Source organism: Odontesthes bonariensis, chromosome 24 (assembly GCF_027942865.1).
Source record: "Odontesthes bonariensis isolate fOdoBon6 chromosome 24, fOdoBon6.hap1, whole genome shotgun sequence".
Classification (NCBI taxonomy): Eukaryota; Metazoa; Chordata; class Actinopteri; order Atheriniformes; family Atherinopsidae; genus Odontesthes; species Odontesthes bonariensis.
In genome coordinates this window covers 25076577-25090364 of record NC_134529.1, presented here as the reverse complement: position 1 = coordinate 25090364, position 13788 = coordinate 25076577, and the positions used below count along the sequence as shown (strand labels likewise).

The 13788-nt window shown below is 46.0% G+C and overlaps 1 protein-coding gene across 1 annotated transcript in view; it reads right to left on the bottom strand.

Moving 5' to 3' along the window:
- tnfrsf21 (tumor necrosis factor receptor superfamily, member 21) overlaps positions 1–3499 on the bottom strand; it is an 87882-nt gene extending 84383 nt beyond the window's left edge. Inside the window, exon 1 of the mRNA XM_075458565.1 lies at positions 3115–3499. Coding sequence (XP_075314680.1) covers positions 3115–3141 — 27 coding nt within the window. The 5' untranslated portion in view covers positions 3142–3499. The remainder of the gene's footprint in view (positions 1–3114) is intronic.
- Positions 3500–13788: the final 10289 nt, after the last annotated feature.

Genomic DNA, 13788 nt, shown 5'->3' with positions numbered 1-13788 from the left:
AGTGGCAGATAAACACTCAGCAAAACACAGATGCACTATCACACACCTTTTAACCTCCACCAGCACACACACAAGTTCACCCAGCACCTGTTGCCGTGTGTCCCAATGTCATCTTGTACCGCAGCTTAGAGAAAGAGACTTTGTTTGGACTCAGTCGTGCTGAATTTATCACTGACAATAGCCAGCAATGATTAACTGTGTAGATGCATCCAGTTTACTGATAATGAGAGGAAACTGCACTCATACTTTATTAAAACAAAACTTGAAAACTTTGGTCTCTGATGGTTTGGGTTGTCTTTGTTGTAAAGCTCTAAATAGTGTCCATTTTGTGCAGGTAAAATTATGCATATTCAAGGTGGGTCAAAATAGATATAATTGGGGGTTTAATAAGATTTATCCAACATCTCAACAACCTTAAAGAAAAACCATATGAAAAACCATGTGGAACACAATTTCTTCAAGAATTTCCCTGTATATAGCACCATCCATTATTTCCTCAAACAGTTTCCCAGTCCGTGCCAATGAAAAGCACCCCCACAGCATGATGCTTCCACTACCATGCTTTACTGTGGGGGTGGTGTTTTTGGGGTGATGCAACAAAGCGCCAGACAAAGCATTTTCCTTGACGGCCAAAAGGTTCACTTTTAGTCTCATCTGACAAGAGGATCTTCCTCCATATGTTTAGGGAGTCATCACCATACCTAAACATACTTTCTTCTTTTATCAGTAAGCATTCGCTTTTGGTCTGACCACTATTCTATAAAATCCAGTCATGGGGAGTGTACAGCTTTTTATTTTTTTTTCCATTTCACTCGATCACTGACAATATATATATATTTTTTTAATTTAAAAAGAACAATCTTGTAGTTTGTAATACAAAAGGAAAAACAATGGGGTGTTGAACACTTGCAAACAGGAGTTTTAACGCTCTATATTGGCCCTACCCTCAGAAAAAAAAAACTTGAAACAGGATGCACCCTCACTTGTTTATTCGGTAAGTTTAGCTCAATTCCTGAATGACGTGATTACTGTATGTTGATACTGTAGACATTCAAGCAACTGAGCAAAGATAGCCAAATGTTGTTATTTTACCTGAATTTAAAATTGAGCAAATACAATACAATTCTACGTGTTCTCCTTTTGATAACTTCTACATTCAGTGATGAACTACTGTTACTTGTTTTTTTCATGCTATACTGTGAATGTACTGTGTCTTTATACTGAGTCAGATTAACACCATAAGGTCCATTTGGACCCAACAGTTAACTGAGTTCTCAGATGGTTATACTGATTGTGAAGCTTCCAGAAATACTTTCAAGGGCTTTTACTCTGGTTGCATTCGTACCGCAGAGTGGAACGCTGAAATCTTACATCAGCCTGATGGCAAAGGATTTAATATGTGAGCACAGTCGCCTTTGTCAGATTCCATCAAAATCTTTTTTCATTCAACATGTTGAATTGGCATCACGTCTCGCGGTAACTGAGTTCACTCTGACTTTGTTTAATATCATTCGATTCCAAGGTTTGTGCAATATCTTGGCTTTTAGTTTGATTTCCTGCCCAACTGGGCAACATGTATTTACTAACTACACAGGACGTGCCCTTCAGGTTCCCAGACAGTGGATAGCTGTAAGTTACTTGATGCATATTGTTCCTACGTGGTCAGTAATTGAGGGCTGCTCATCAACAGAGCACACAGATCAGTCGTTGTGGGCATAATCATATGAAAAAATTAACATCACACAGAGCCAACTACAGACTTGCAAACTGTTCAAACTTGTGCTGCAGATCTCCCCAAACTGCATCAGCTATGACTAAATAGCAACTAAATAAGAGCTAGTATTGTTATTTTTGACTAATTCTGTTACTTTATGAAGTGTTGAGGTTCCAAAGTTAGGAAATGTTAAGAATGAAATGTATACTTTCATTCTAAATTACACAAAAACATTTTTCCTGTATTCTAAAGATTCCGCCATTTTGTTTTTCAGTGACTGTATGAGTGGTATTATTAAAAAATTGTGAAAGTAACCTGCCTGAGCCATCTCTTCAGGTATGTAATGTTAATAGGTATATGATATGCAATTACGGTTTTATGAAGTGACATCTCAACCATTTGTTCAGGGAACAAAAAGAGGGTCATTATTCTTACCTCACCCAAATTAAAAATGCAGAGAAATATTTTTATGGGGTGTATTTTGTTTATGTTTCCACGGCCAGGACATTAAAAGGTTCAAATTGTTTGTATAAAGACTTTTTTATTCTTTACTTTATCATTGCTGTCACTTTTTAGATATTATCAAAATACATTTCTAAAATGATAAACTAAATCAAACTAACACCTCCAAGTGTCATCAGAAATACATTGGATACTTGCTGATAGACAGACTCCATTCTTTGTTTACACATGTCAACATCATTTCAGTTCAGCTGCTGCCTTCCTGCGTCAGACAGGAGACAAAGACAGAGCCTCACCCGCTGAGCTGGACTGCGAGGATGAGGACACAACTACTCAACTACAGTACGTACCCTACATCATCAGCCAGATCATGTTATTTGAAAATATCAATCCAACTAACCATATAAATATCCATTCATCCATCATTAATATTTACAATGCTATGATAAAAAAATATGTGCTTCTTGATGAAAACATTTGTCTTACACTCAATGGGGGCGAAAAATCAGATGTTACAGATGTTAAACCTTTCTCTTTTTTCCTTGTTATTGTGTTTTCAAAATCTGTAGAACCATGCAAAACTTTGATATGACAAGGGGTCATCACAGCATGTCAGTTCTGCTGACTGACATTTCAGGTTTAGAAGTAAAACTGGATAACAATAGACTGCTGACTGTTCTTTCTTTGTCCATCCAGTCACTTGACTTCTGTGTTGTTCACCCAAAATATAATGTATTACTTGCTTACTGAAGTAAAAATGGTATTTTAACATATTTTTACAACTTATCTAACTATCGGGGTTGCAAATTATTTGGGTTACTTGATTTGAAGTTGAGGCAAAAAAATGAGGGGGGGGGGCAGGCACTGGCCCTTTAAATGAAGAACCTGCTGATGGAGTCCTTAGAATAGGGAGTTGAATGAAAATGTGATGAACTTACCACTGCGGACACACACATGGCAGGCATCGTAGTGATTTAAAAAATACAGAAGAGGGTCAACTAAACGTCCTTGTCCAAGTTGTCTGCTTGAGTAATACTACTCATCTCTAGATGTTTCTCATCCTCATCATCATCATCCTCTGTATTCCGGAGGAGAGAGGCTCTGGGGCAGCGACAGTCTCAACTGCAGTGCTTTATAGTCTGTGTGTCCAGGTGGAGCGGTTTCAGATAGTACTGGGTGAGGGCACGGCTCGCATTGAACGTTGTGGTAATTCCCATTGCGATGATGGATGAGGGCAACACTGGGACCGCCGCCTCGCCCTGTTCAGCTCTGTCGGTGTGCAGTGCGGCTCTCCCACAGTTCTGCAGACTTCCAGACAGCGCAGCGATGACGTAGTCTCACGTAGGCGGTACATAACTAAGTGTCTCGGCCAATCGCTGCCCAGCAAGAGCCTTGCACGTGGATTGAACCCTGCTTTAGGATTTGTTGGAGGAGATCACCGGCTGTTGGCTATAATGCCATTCCCTCAGTGTACTGAGAGACTGTGGAACTCAGTCTGACTCCCTACTTTTAGATACAGGACATTCCAAGTCTTGTTTTGTGTCACAGTCACACTAGCGTCAGTTTGCTTTGCCGCATTAGCAGACACGGAGCTTCCACTGCTCTGAAAGCAAACCCAGAGAGTTGTTAAAGAAAGCTCACCCTTGTTCTCAAGGTACCTCCAAAATGCAGTCCTTAAAGTGTCCAGTAGGCTATTAAGTAAATATATGACATGGATACATTGTGGAATCTTTTAAATATTTCCAGACATTATTTTGTTCTGTTATGACAGCTTTCCTTAGTGGACATCTTAAGACGTCATGAACCGTGTTAATGATCAGTCAGAGCCCAAATTCCTCAATGCCTGCAGTTGTTAAGTGTAGTAAAGTAATCTAATCTTAAATTTGTCTGTCATAGTCTTCAGGTTTTTCTTATGCCGTTTGACAAAATCAACGCTTGTTTTCATGTGCTTCATATTAAGGAAGAAATTTTTATATATTGTTTTTCTGATTTTATGTTGTTTTTATGTAAAGTGTTTAGAGTAAATACAGAGTTGCGACACGCTTTGATGTCGCCGCCAGGGCTGTCACGTGGTTCATGTAAGCCTCAATAGTTCCCAACGTCACTGCGCTGTCAGTCAGTTTGAACGGGTTTTAGCGGGACGGAGCACAAAAATGACAACTTTAACATTTACGACGCAATTTTTGGTAAATATTGTCCAAAAATGTGCATTCATTTTACTACACTGACTATGTGTCTTATCAACGTTTTTCTTTTTTGGACCTGCAGAGACTGTTTTAAATCGTAGAGTGTGCCCCTGCATGCTAGCAGGGGACAGCTATACCGTATCCTCCTTTATACTTATGGTAGAGCGGCTACAATAAAAATCGTGCAAATTATGATACAAGCGTGTAAATTGGCAGATATGTGCTCAAGACCAATGCAATCAAATCTACCCGATTTGCCACTTGAAATGGCGGCCATTTTCCAAGATGGCCGCCAAAAAAGACATCAGAAATTGATTTATTGCACAAAAATGACAAAGCAAATTATGATACAAGCATGAAATTGGACATACATGTGCTCAAGACCAATACAATCAAATCCACCTGATTTGCCAGTTGAAATGGCGGCCATTTTCCAAGATGGCCGCCAAAAAATACCATAGAAATGGATTTTGTTGCACAGAATTGATCAAGCAAGTTATTACACAAGCATGAAAATTGGTCATGAATGTGCTAAAAAAAAAACAATACAATCTAATCAATGTTCACATTCACTACATTTGTGATTCCTTCTGATGAAGTAATTTTTCATATGGAAATTTAAAGTGGCAGCTCCATTTTTTTCCAAAATGGCTGCCAATAAACTGACCTACGGATATGGATATGAATTTTCAAGCAAAAAGGCACATAACTGAGAGTCAGTGTTTCACAAATGACAAATGAACTATGTACAAAGACAACAAACCCTGAAAGAGCTAAATTAATCTCAGAAGCAATGAGGGACATAGAAGAGAGCAAGTGCAACAGAGAACAGCATCAGGACAGACAGAGCCATGCACCAACTTGCCTATCTAAAATCCGAATGTACAACCAGAGAAGACGATAACAACATTCTTTTTTTAGTTTTTTTTTTTAGTTTTGTTTTGTTTTTTTGTGGGTTTTTTTTGTAACTGTAACAAGGCACAGAACTTGGATGCCAAGAACAACAATATGACAGTAAGTATATCAGCATGGACAAATAAAAGTCCGTTTCACAACAAATATGAGCAATTTTTCAATTGTGTTTTTAAGAAAACACCATCAACTTTGGGATAACTAAAGTCACTGTAACTGTTATCTAACTACATCTTCTATTCACATATGCAACCACATAGTGCTGTGCACAAAAGCCCAAAACGGAAGCACTTGCATCTATGGTTGCAACCTTTTTTGCATGAACACTTTGTAAGTTCTCGACAGCTGGCTGCAATTGGAGGCAAAGTTGTCCAACAAACCTGCCATGTGTCATTACATTTCATCCAACCCCATTGAGCAGGATTATCAATATCTGGCCTGGCGATTGTAGTCTGGCCCCAGATTATTCCAGCCTGATAGGCAGCGCGTTTCGCACACTCTCTCAAGGCTGCTTGCGTTGGTGGAATCGAGTTGTATGACCTGTTCTTGCGAGCAAACAGATCCAATCTTGCCTCATCCACTGTGCAGGCTGAACTTGATCGGTCATACATCAGGATGACAAATTTTTCCAGATTTGCCATGTCAGCATCAGTCACAGATTCTGGAACATTACTTAGTAGAGCAAAGGTGTCAGAGATCTCTGTAAAAATGTTCCATGTCTCCCATGCAGTTCTTTTGCCTTTGCCACGGAACGATGACACAACATCACAGCCAGTAAATGCATGGAAACATAGCAACCCTCTGGTTTTTTGGGGTCCAATGCCTGCCACAATTTCCTCAATGGGAAGCCAGCGTGTACTGGCTGCTTGACCGAATTCAAGCCACATGTTTTGAAGCCCAAGAGATTGCAGTGATGTCATAAGTCATAAGGGGCTTATTTATTGGGGGGAGGGGGTGGCATCAGCACACACCGCCCTCCATTAACATGTTATTAGCATAACATGGCGATATCGAGTGGCATCATCACGCACCGCCCTCCATTGACATCGAGAACTGGCGTTATTAGCATGTTATCACCATGTTATTAGTGTGTTATAAGGGGCTTATTTGTCATTGGGAAACATCTTTAATATCTGTATCCCTTCATCATCTATGAAAGCATTTTTAAGGAGAGTGAACAATTATTTAGACCACATTTGCAGAATTCTGTACAACAAATCAATTGCTAGGGTCTTTTTTGGCGGCCATCTTGGAAAATGGCCGCCATTTCAAGTGGCAAATCAGGTGGGTTTCATTGTATTGGTCTTGAGCACACTTAAGTTGAATTTCATGCTTGTATCATAATTTGCATGGTCAATTCTATGCAATAAATCAATTTCTGAGGTCTTTTTTGGCGGCAATCTTGGAAAATGGCCGCCATATCAACTGGCAAATCGGGTAGATTTGATTGCATTGGTCTTGGGCACATATCTGTCAGGGTTGGTGCAGTTCAGGGAAGGACACGAATGCAGACCTCAGATGAACGGGATTTAATTATGACCAAAATAACAAAGGAACCAATAAATACTTATCTCAGAACTGAACAGGTTGTGGCATGGCATACAGGCAGGTGAAAAACACACACATACAGGGCACAGAAGACATGAAAAGATCCGACAGACAGACAGGGGAGACAGGAGACTAAATAGAGGGCTGGGCGTGATTGGAGACAATGACAGACAGGTGAGGGGAATCAACTAATTAACAGAGTGAAGGGGAAAACTAATGGCAAGACCGAAACACCAAACATGAACTGAAAATCCCAAACACAAAACCCAACATAAGTCCATGGACGTGACAATATCTGCCAATTTACACGCTTGTATCATAATTTGCACGATTCTTGCCATATTGGCCTTGTAGTCGCTCTACTATTAATCATGCCAGTGAAGCTTACCTTCAGATCTACATCCTTCAAAAGAGCATGATATTAATGTCTGTTCCCAGGATTTACTCCTGTTGTCCCAAACACCCCATCTGTAGAAGATGTCATTCAGTCTTGTCACGCCCAGAGACTCATGTTTTTAGTTTTCATGTTTAGGTTATGTTTCTTTTCAGTCCATGTTTAGTTTTCCCTTCACTTCCCTCACTCAGGCCATTAGTTCATTCCCCTCACCTGTTCATTCCCCACCAGCTGCACCCACTCACTTAATCACTCAATCCCTATTTAGTTTCCTGCCTCCCCTTTCAGTTTGCCGGATCTTTGTTGTTGTTGAGGTTGATGTTAGTTTCCACGCCACGTTTCCACGCAAGCTAAGTATTTATTATCCATGCCATGTTAAGTGTTTTGTTTTGTTTTCCCAAGTATTGATCAAGTCAAGTATTTTGTTTTTGTGAATAAACCCTTTTCTTTGAAAGTCCGCATCCGTGTCCTCCCCTTCTACACCACACTTGACAGAAAGATCCGGCCAAAAATGGACGCGGCGGACGAGAACGCTTTTTGGAGGCTGGTCACAAAGTTCTGGTGCTGCTTGGCCCGGGACGGCACCGCCTGGCAGCAATTGGACGTGGCTGATGACCTGGTGGACTTCTTTTTAAAAAAACAGGTTCTCCGACACTTGCCGGAGGTGGCGGACATCTGGGTGGAGGTCATGGGCGTGCAGCGCTCGGCAACCCAGGACATTTTTGGCTTGGAGCCATACGAGGTAACCATGCTGTACAGCTTCTCCTCAGCCACAGTCACCAGAGACTCAGCCGTCCCAGAGCTGGCCCCGGCCCCAGCCGTCCCAGAGCTGGCCCCAGCCGTCCCAGAGCTGGCCCCAGCCGTTCCAGAGCTGGCCCCAGCCGTTCCAGAGCTGGCCCCAGCCGTTCCAGAGCTGGCCCCAGCCGTTCCAGAGCTGGCCCCAGCCGTTCCAGAGCTGGCCCCGGCCGTCCCAGAGCTGGCCCCGGCCCCAGCCGTCCCAGAGCTGGCCCCAGCCGTCCCAGAGCTGGCCCCAGCCGTCCCAGAGCTGGCCCCAGCCGTCCCAGAGCTGGCCCCAGCCGTCCCAGAGCTGGCCCCAGCCGTCCCAGAGCTGGCCCCAGCCGTTCCAGAGCTGGCCCCAGCCGTTCCAGAGCTGGTCCCAGCTATAGAGGCCACAGGGCCTGACCACGAGGCCGCAGGGCCTGACCACGAGGCCGCAGGGCCTGACCACGAGGCCGCAGGGCCTGACCAAGAGGCCGCAGGGCCTGACCATGACCAAGAGGCCGCAGGGCCTGACCACGACCACGAGGCCACAGGGCCTGACCACGACCAAGAGGCCACAGGGCCTGACCACGACCAAGAGGCCACAGGGCCTGACCACGACCAAGAGGCCGCAGGGCCTGACCAAGAGGCCGCAGGGCCTGACCACGAGGCCGCAGGGCCTGACCACGAGGCCGCAGGGCCTGACCACGAGGCCGCAGGGCCTGACCACGAGGCCGCAGGGCCTGACCAAGAGGCCGCAGGGCCTGACCATGACCAAGAGGCCGCAGGGCCTGACCACGACCACGAGGCCACAGGGCCTGACCACGACCAAGAGGCCACAGGGCCTGACCACGACCAAGAGGCCACAGGGCCTGACCACGACCAAGAGGCCACAGGGCCTGACCACGACCAAGAGGCCACAGGGCCTGACCACGAGGCTTTAGGGCCTGACCAAGGGGCTTTAGGGCCTGACCACGAGGCCACAGGGCCTGACCACGAGGCCACAGGGCCTGACCAAGAGGCTTTAGGGCCTGACCACGACCAAGAGGCCACAGGGCCTGACCAAGAGGCCACAGGGCCCGACATGGACTCACCGGTTCGAGCCCCTCCCTCCCACCCCCAGACTTTGGGGATGTCTGGGATCCATCCCTTAAAGGGGGGGCTCCCCCCCCGTCGGAGGTCCGTCCGACCGGGGGACGGTCTTCGCCTCCTGCTGCCACGCCACGGGATGTCTGGCCGCCCGCCAGACCACCACCTCCTGCTGCCACGCCACGGGATGTCTGGCCGCCCGCCAGACCACCACCTCCTGCTGCCACGCCACGGGATGTCTGGCCGCCCGCCAGACCACCGCCTCCTGCTGCCACGCCACGGGATGTCTGGCCGCCCGCCAGACCACCGCTTCCTGCTGCCACGCCACGGGATGTCTGGCCGCCCGCCAGACCACCGCTTCCTGCTGCCACGCCACGGGATGTCTGGCCGCCCGCCAGACCACCGCTTCCTGCTGCCACGCCACGGGATGTCTGGCCGCCCGCCAGACCACCGCCTGCTGCCACGCCGACGGAAGTCTGGGCGTCCGCCAGACCACCGCCGTCTCCTGCCGCCACGCCGACGGAAGTCTGGGCGTCCGCCAGACCACCGCCGTCTCCTGCCGCCACGCCGACGGAGGTCTGGGCGTCCGCCAGACCACCGCCGTCTCCTGCCGCCACGCCGACGGAAGTCTGGGCGTCCGCCAGACCACCGCCGTCTCCTGCCGCCACGCCGACGGAAGTCTGGGCGTCCGCCAGACCACCGCCTGTTCCGGCTACGCCGTCTGCGGTCTGGGCGTCCGCCAGACCACCGCCTGTTCCGGCTACGCCGTCTGCGGTCTGGGCGTCCGCCAGACCACCGCCTGCTCCGGCTACGCCGTCTGCGGTCTGGGCGTCCGCCAGACCACCGCCTGCTCCGGCTACGCCGTCTGCGGTCTGGGCGTCCGCCAGACCACCGCCTGCTCCGGCTACGCCGTCTGCGGTCTGGGCGTCCGCCAGACCACCGCCTGCTCCGGCTACGCCGTCTGCGGTCTGGGCGTCCGCCAGACCACCGCCTGCTCCGGCTACGCCGTCTGCGGTCTGGGCGTCCGCCAGACCACCGCCTGCTCCGGCTACGCCGTCTGCGGTCTGGGCGTCCGCCAGACCACCGCCTGCTCCGGCTACGCCGTCTGCGGTCTGGGCGTCCGCCAGACCACTGCCTCCTGCTGCCCGAAGCCGGTACCACGCCCGTTTCTGGTTCCCCGACCGGCTTCGAGCCCCTCCCTCCCACCCTTGGACTTTTTTGGGATGTCTGGGATCCACCCCTTGAGGGGGGGGCTCTGTCACGCCCAGAGACTCATGTTTTTAGTTTTCATGTTTAGGTTATGTTTCTTTTCAGTCCATGTTTAGTTTTCCCTTCACTTCCCTCACTCAGGCCATTAGTTCATTCCCCTCACCTGTTCATTCCCCACCAGCTGCACCCACTCACTTAATCACTCAATCCCTATTTAGTTTCCTGCCTCCCCTTTCAGTTTGCCGGATCTTTGTTGTTGTTGAGGTTGATGTTAGTTTCCACGCCACGTTTCCACGCAAGCTAAGTATTTATTATCCATGCCATGTTAAGTGTTTTGTTTTGTTTTCCCAAGTATTGATCAAGTCAAGTATTTTGTTTTTGTGAATAAACCCTTTTCTTTGAAAGTCCGCATCCGTGTCCTCCCCTTCTACACCACACTTGACAAGTCTGTCGATTCTCTCTGGTGTCAGATGAAAAATGAGCTGAATGGCAAAGCTGCGATAAATAAATAATTTTAAAGAAGCTTTAAATGACTTAGAGGGAAATGTGTGGCTGTAGATGCTTTGACTGATGAGCCAGAATGAATTGTTCTTTTCTGTAGAAGATATAATTTAATTCTATATATCTTGTGAACTGAACAAAACATCTGTAACCCTGTTTATTGTGCTTCAATCCAGAAAACTATTGTAGAGTATTAATTAATTTATTAAAATATTAATTCAACAACTTTTTTTCTGGTTAAAACCATAGTAAATGACAAAATGATTGTGTCAAATGTGCAAAAAAACAAAAAAAAGATTTCACCCAAACATTTTATTATAAAATGTCACCATGGAAAATGTAAAACAAGCCTTAATAAATAAGTTATTTTACTGCTATTTATACTGTTGGGTAGATTATTATGTAACAGTGACTGTATTTGATCAAATTTAAGGGTTTGGACACTGTAGAAAAGTTCTGAAGTCCTAATGATGGTTCATCCATGGCAGCATGACAGCAGCGACCATCACATCTGATCCCTAACAACAACAACAACAGAGAAACAATTCATTATCACAGCTGCAAAGTAATACTGAAAAAAACCTACTTAATTAATTAAAAAAACGGTCAGCTAATGCCTCACAATGCCAAAAAAAAATATTAAATGCATTATTACTATAGGCATATAATAGTATTTTGGTAATGTTTTAAAACCTAACAATCAAAACAACATTACATAATGTCACCTGACAATAAAAAGTTAACGGGCTTTGAAATTATCACGTTAATTACCTCACGTTTGCCTCCGTTACGACGTTTTCAGTTAGGTCCCTAAATCCATTACTTTTTTAACATTAACATTGACATTTCATGCAAACCAAATGTAAAAAAAAAAACGATGTCTAAGAGTATACTTCTGAAAAAATGTAAAAGACGTTTAAAATGCTGTTATTTCATTAATTTACCAGTAATTGCTCAAACCCCAGCTGGTCGAGGCGGATGGCCACCCTTCCTGAGTCTGGTTCTGCCAGAGGTTTCTTCCTGTTAAAAGGGAGTCGTTTCTCTCCACAGTCGCCTCAGGCACGCTCAGGACGGGAGATTGGACGGAAAACAAAGTTTCAGTGCAATCTGTTGGTTTCCTTGGCTAGGAAATTGTTTTTGAATTGGCTCTATATGAACGAATTGGATTATTTTATGAATAATTATGATTACAATTATTTGAATTCCAATTGGCTTGAATTGGACTTTATTATCTAAGTGCCTTGAGATGACATTTGTTGTATTTGGCGCTATATAAATAAAAATAAATTGAATTGAATTGAAAGTTTCGTCCGCCATTTTTTACAACGGGAGTCAATGGGAGTGTCGTAACTCTGTATTACTCTATAGCTCTGGTCTGAGTATTTAGAAAAGCGCTTTTAAATAAAATGTGTTATTATTGTTATTATTATTGAGGAGGGCTGAACTGATGGTGGTTCTGCTCTGTAAGGTTCTCCCATAACCAAAAAGGAACCATTTTGTCCCACTCTGTTGAGATGTTTTTTTGTTTTTGTTTGTTTCTACAAAGTTGTGATGTGCTGGCACATTAACATGAGGGTTTATTCATTTCAGCTATTTGTATCTTAAATCTTGACAGAATTTCTGCGTTAACAGCATCGATGGTGTGAGGATGTATGGATTCTCTGGATCACTCGATACTGGAACTAATGGTCTTGCATTCACAGAGCATTGAATCCAGGATTCTTCGAGCTACTCCAATGAGGCGCTCCCATGAACCCTCCATGTGTGAGGCATGAGGCGGGTTAAACACCCAGGAGCATCCTTGTTGGTGCAGGTACCTCTGCATCGCGCTGCCTGGTTGATCTGCACTCAGCACGAGTTCTTTACAGGCCCCAATAAAATTTGTGCCGCAGTCTGACCTCAGTTGTTTGGCTGGCCCTCTTATGGCAAAGAAACGCCTCAATGCGTTTATGCAGCTTGAGGTGTCCATTGAGGTAATCACCTCGACGTGAACTGCTCTGGAGCTCATGCAGCAGAATAGTATGGTCCAGCACTTGCTCTCAGGTTGCGTCCCTCTGGTGCGTCTGGTGTGAACATGCCAAGGTCCGAAGACATCCAGGCCCACATAGGAGGGAGGGAGGGCAGGTTGTAAGGCGCTCTGTGGGCAAATCTGCCATTTATTGTTCCTGCACCCGTCCTCTAAGTCTGCGACAGGTGATGCACTTGTGAATAGTTGAGTTAACAAGCCGCTTGCCTCCCAGGATCCAGAGCCCAGCAGCTCGTACAGCACCTTCTGTTAAATGACGGCCCTGATGCTTTACTTGGGCATGGTGGTATCTGGTGAGAAGCAAGGACACGTGGTGTTCTTTTGGGAGAATGACAGGATTCTTTTGTTCAATAGCCACATCCGCATTCTTCAGTCTGCCCCCAAGGCAAAGGAAGCCGTCCTGTAAGACTGGGTTGAGAGAGCGGAGGCTGCTGTTTAACGGAACTTGCTTTCCTCTCTCCAAAGCTTCAAATTCTTTCACGAAAGTATTCCTCTGAACAGCTCTGAGGATGACTTCTCTTGCTTGTGAAAGCTCATCCACCGAGCGAGGTAAGTCACAGCGATGCCATCCCTTACACTTGCCTGTTGGAGTCTTGAAGGATCTTGCTATGTGAATCAGGAGTGCGGTGGCTCGTTGCAGTGTCGAATGTGGAGAACCTTTCAAAGCGCTCTGTGCTGAGAACTTTCCCTTGTAGATCAGTGATGTAGCTCTTCACAACTGGACGGACCTCTGCATCGGACTCTGGTGAGACTAAGCTGAATGGCTGAGCTGGGTCTGGCTGAATGGAGGGCTTGCGCAAGAAGGTTGGTCCGTTGAACCACATCGTCTGTGTGAGGCATGCTGATGGAACCGACCGTGATGCCAGGTCAGCTGGATTGTCTTCGGTGTTCACGTAGTGCCATTGTTCAGGGATGGTAGACTGGCGTATACGCTGGACACGATTATGAACGTACACATAGAACCGTCTGGACTGGTTGTAAATATATC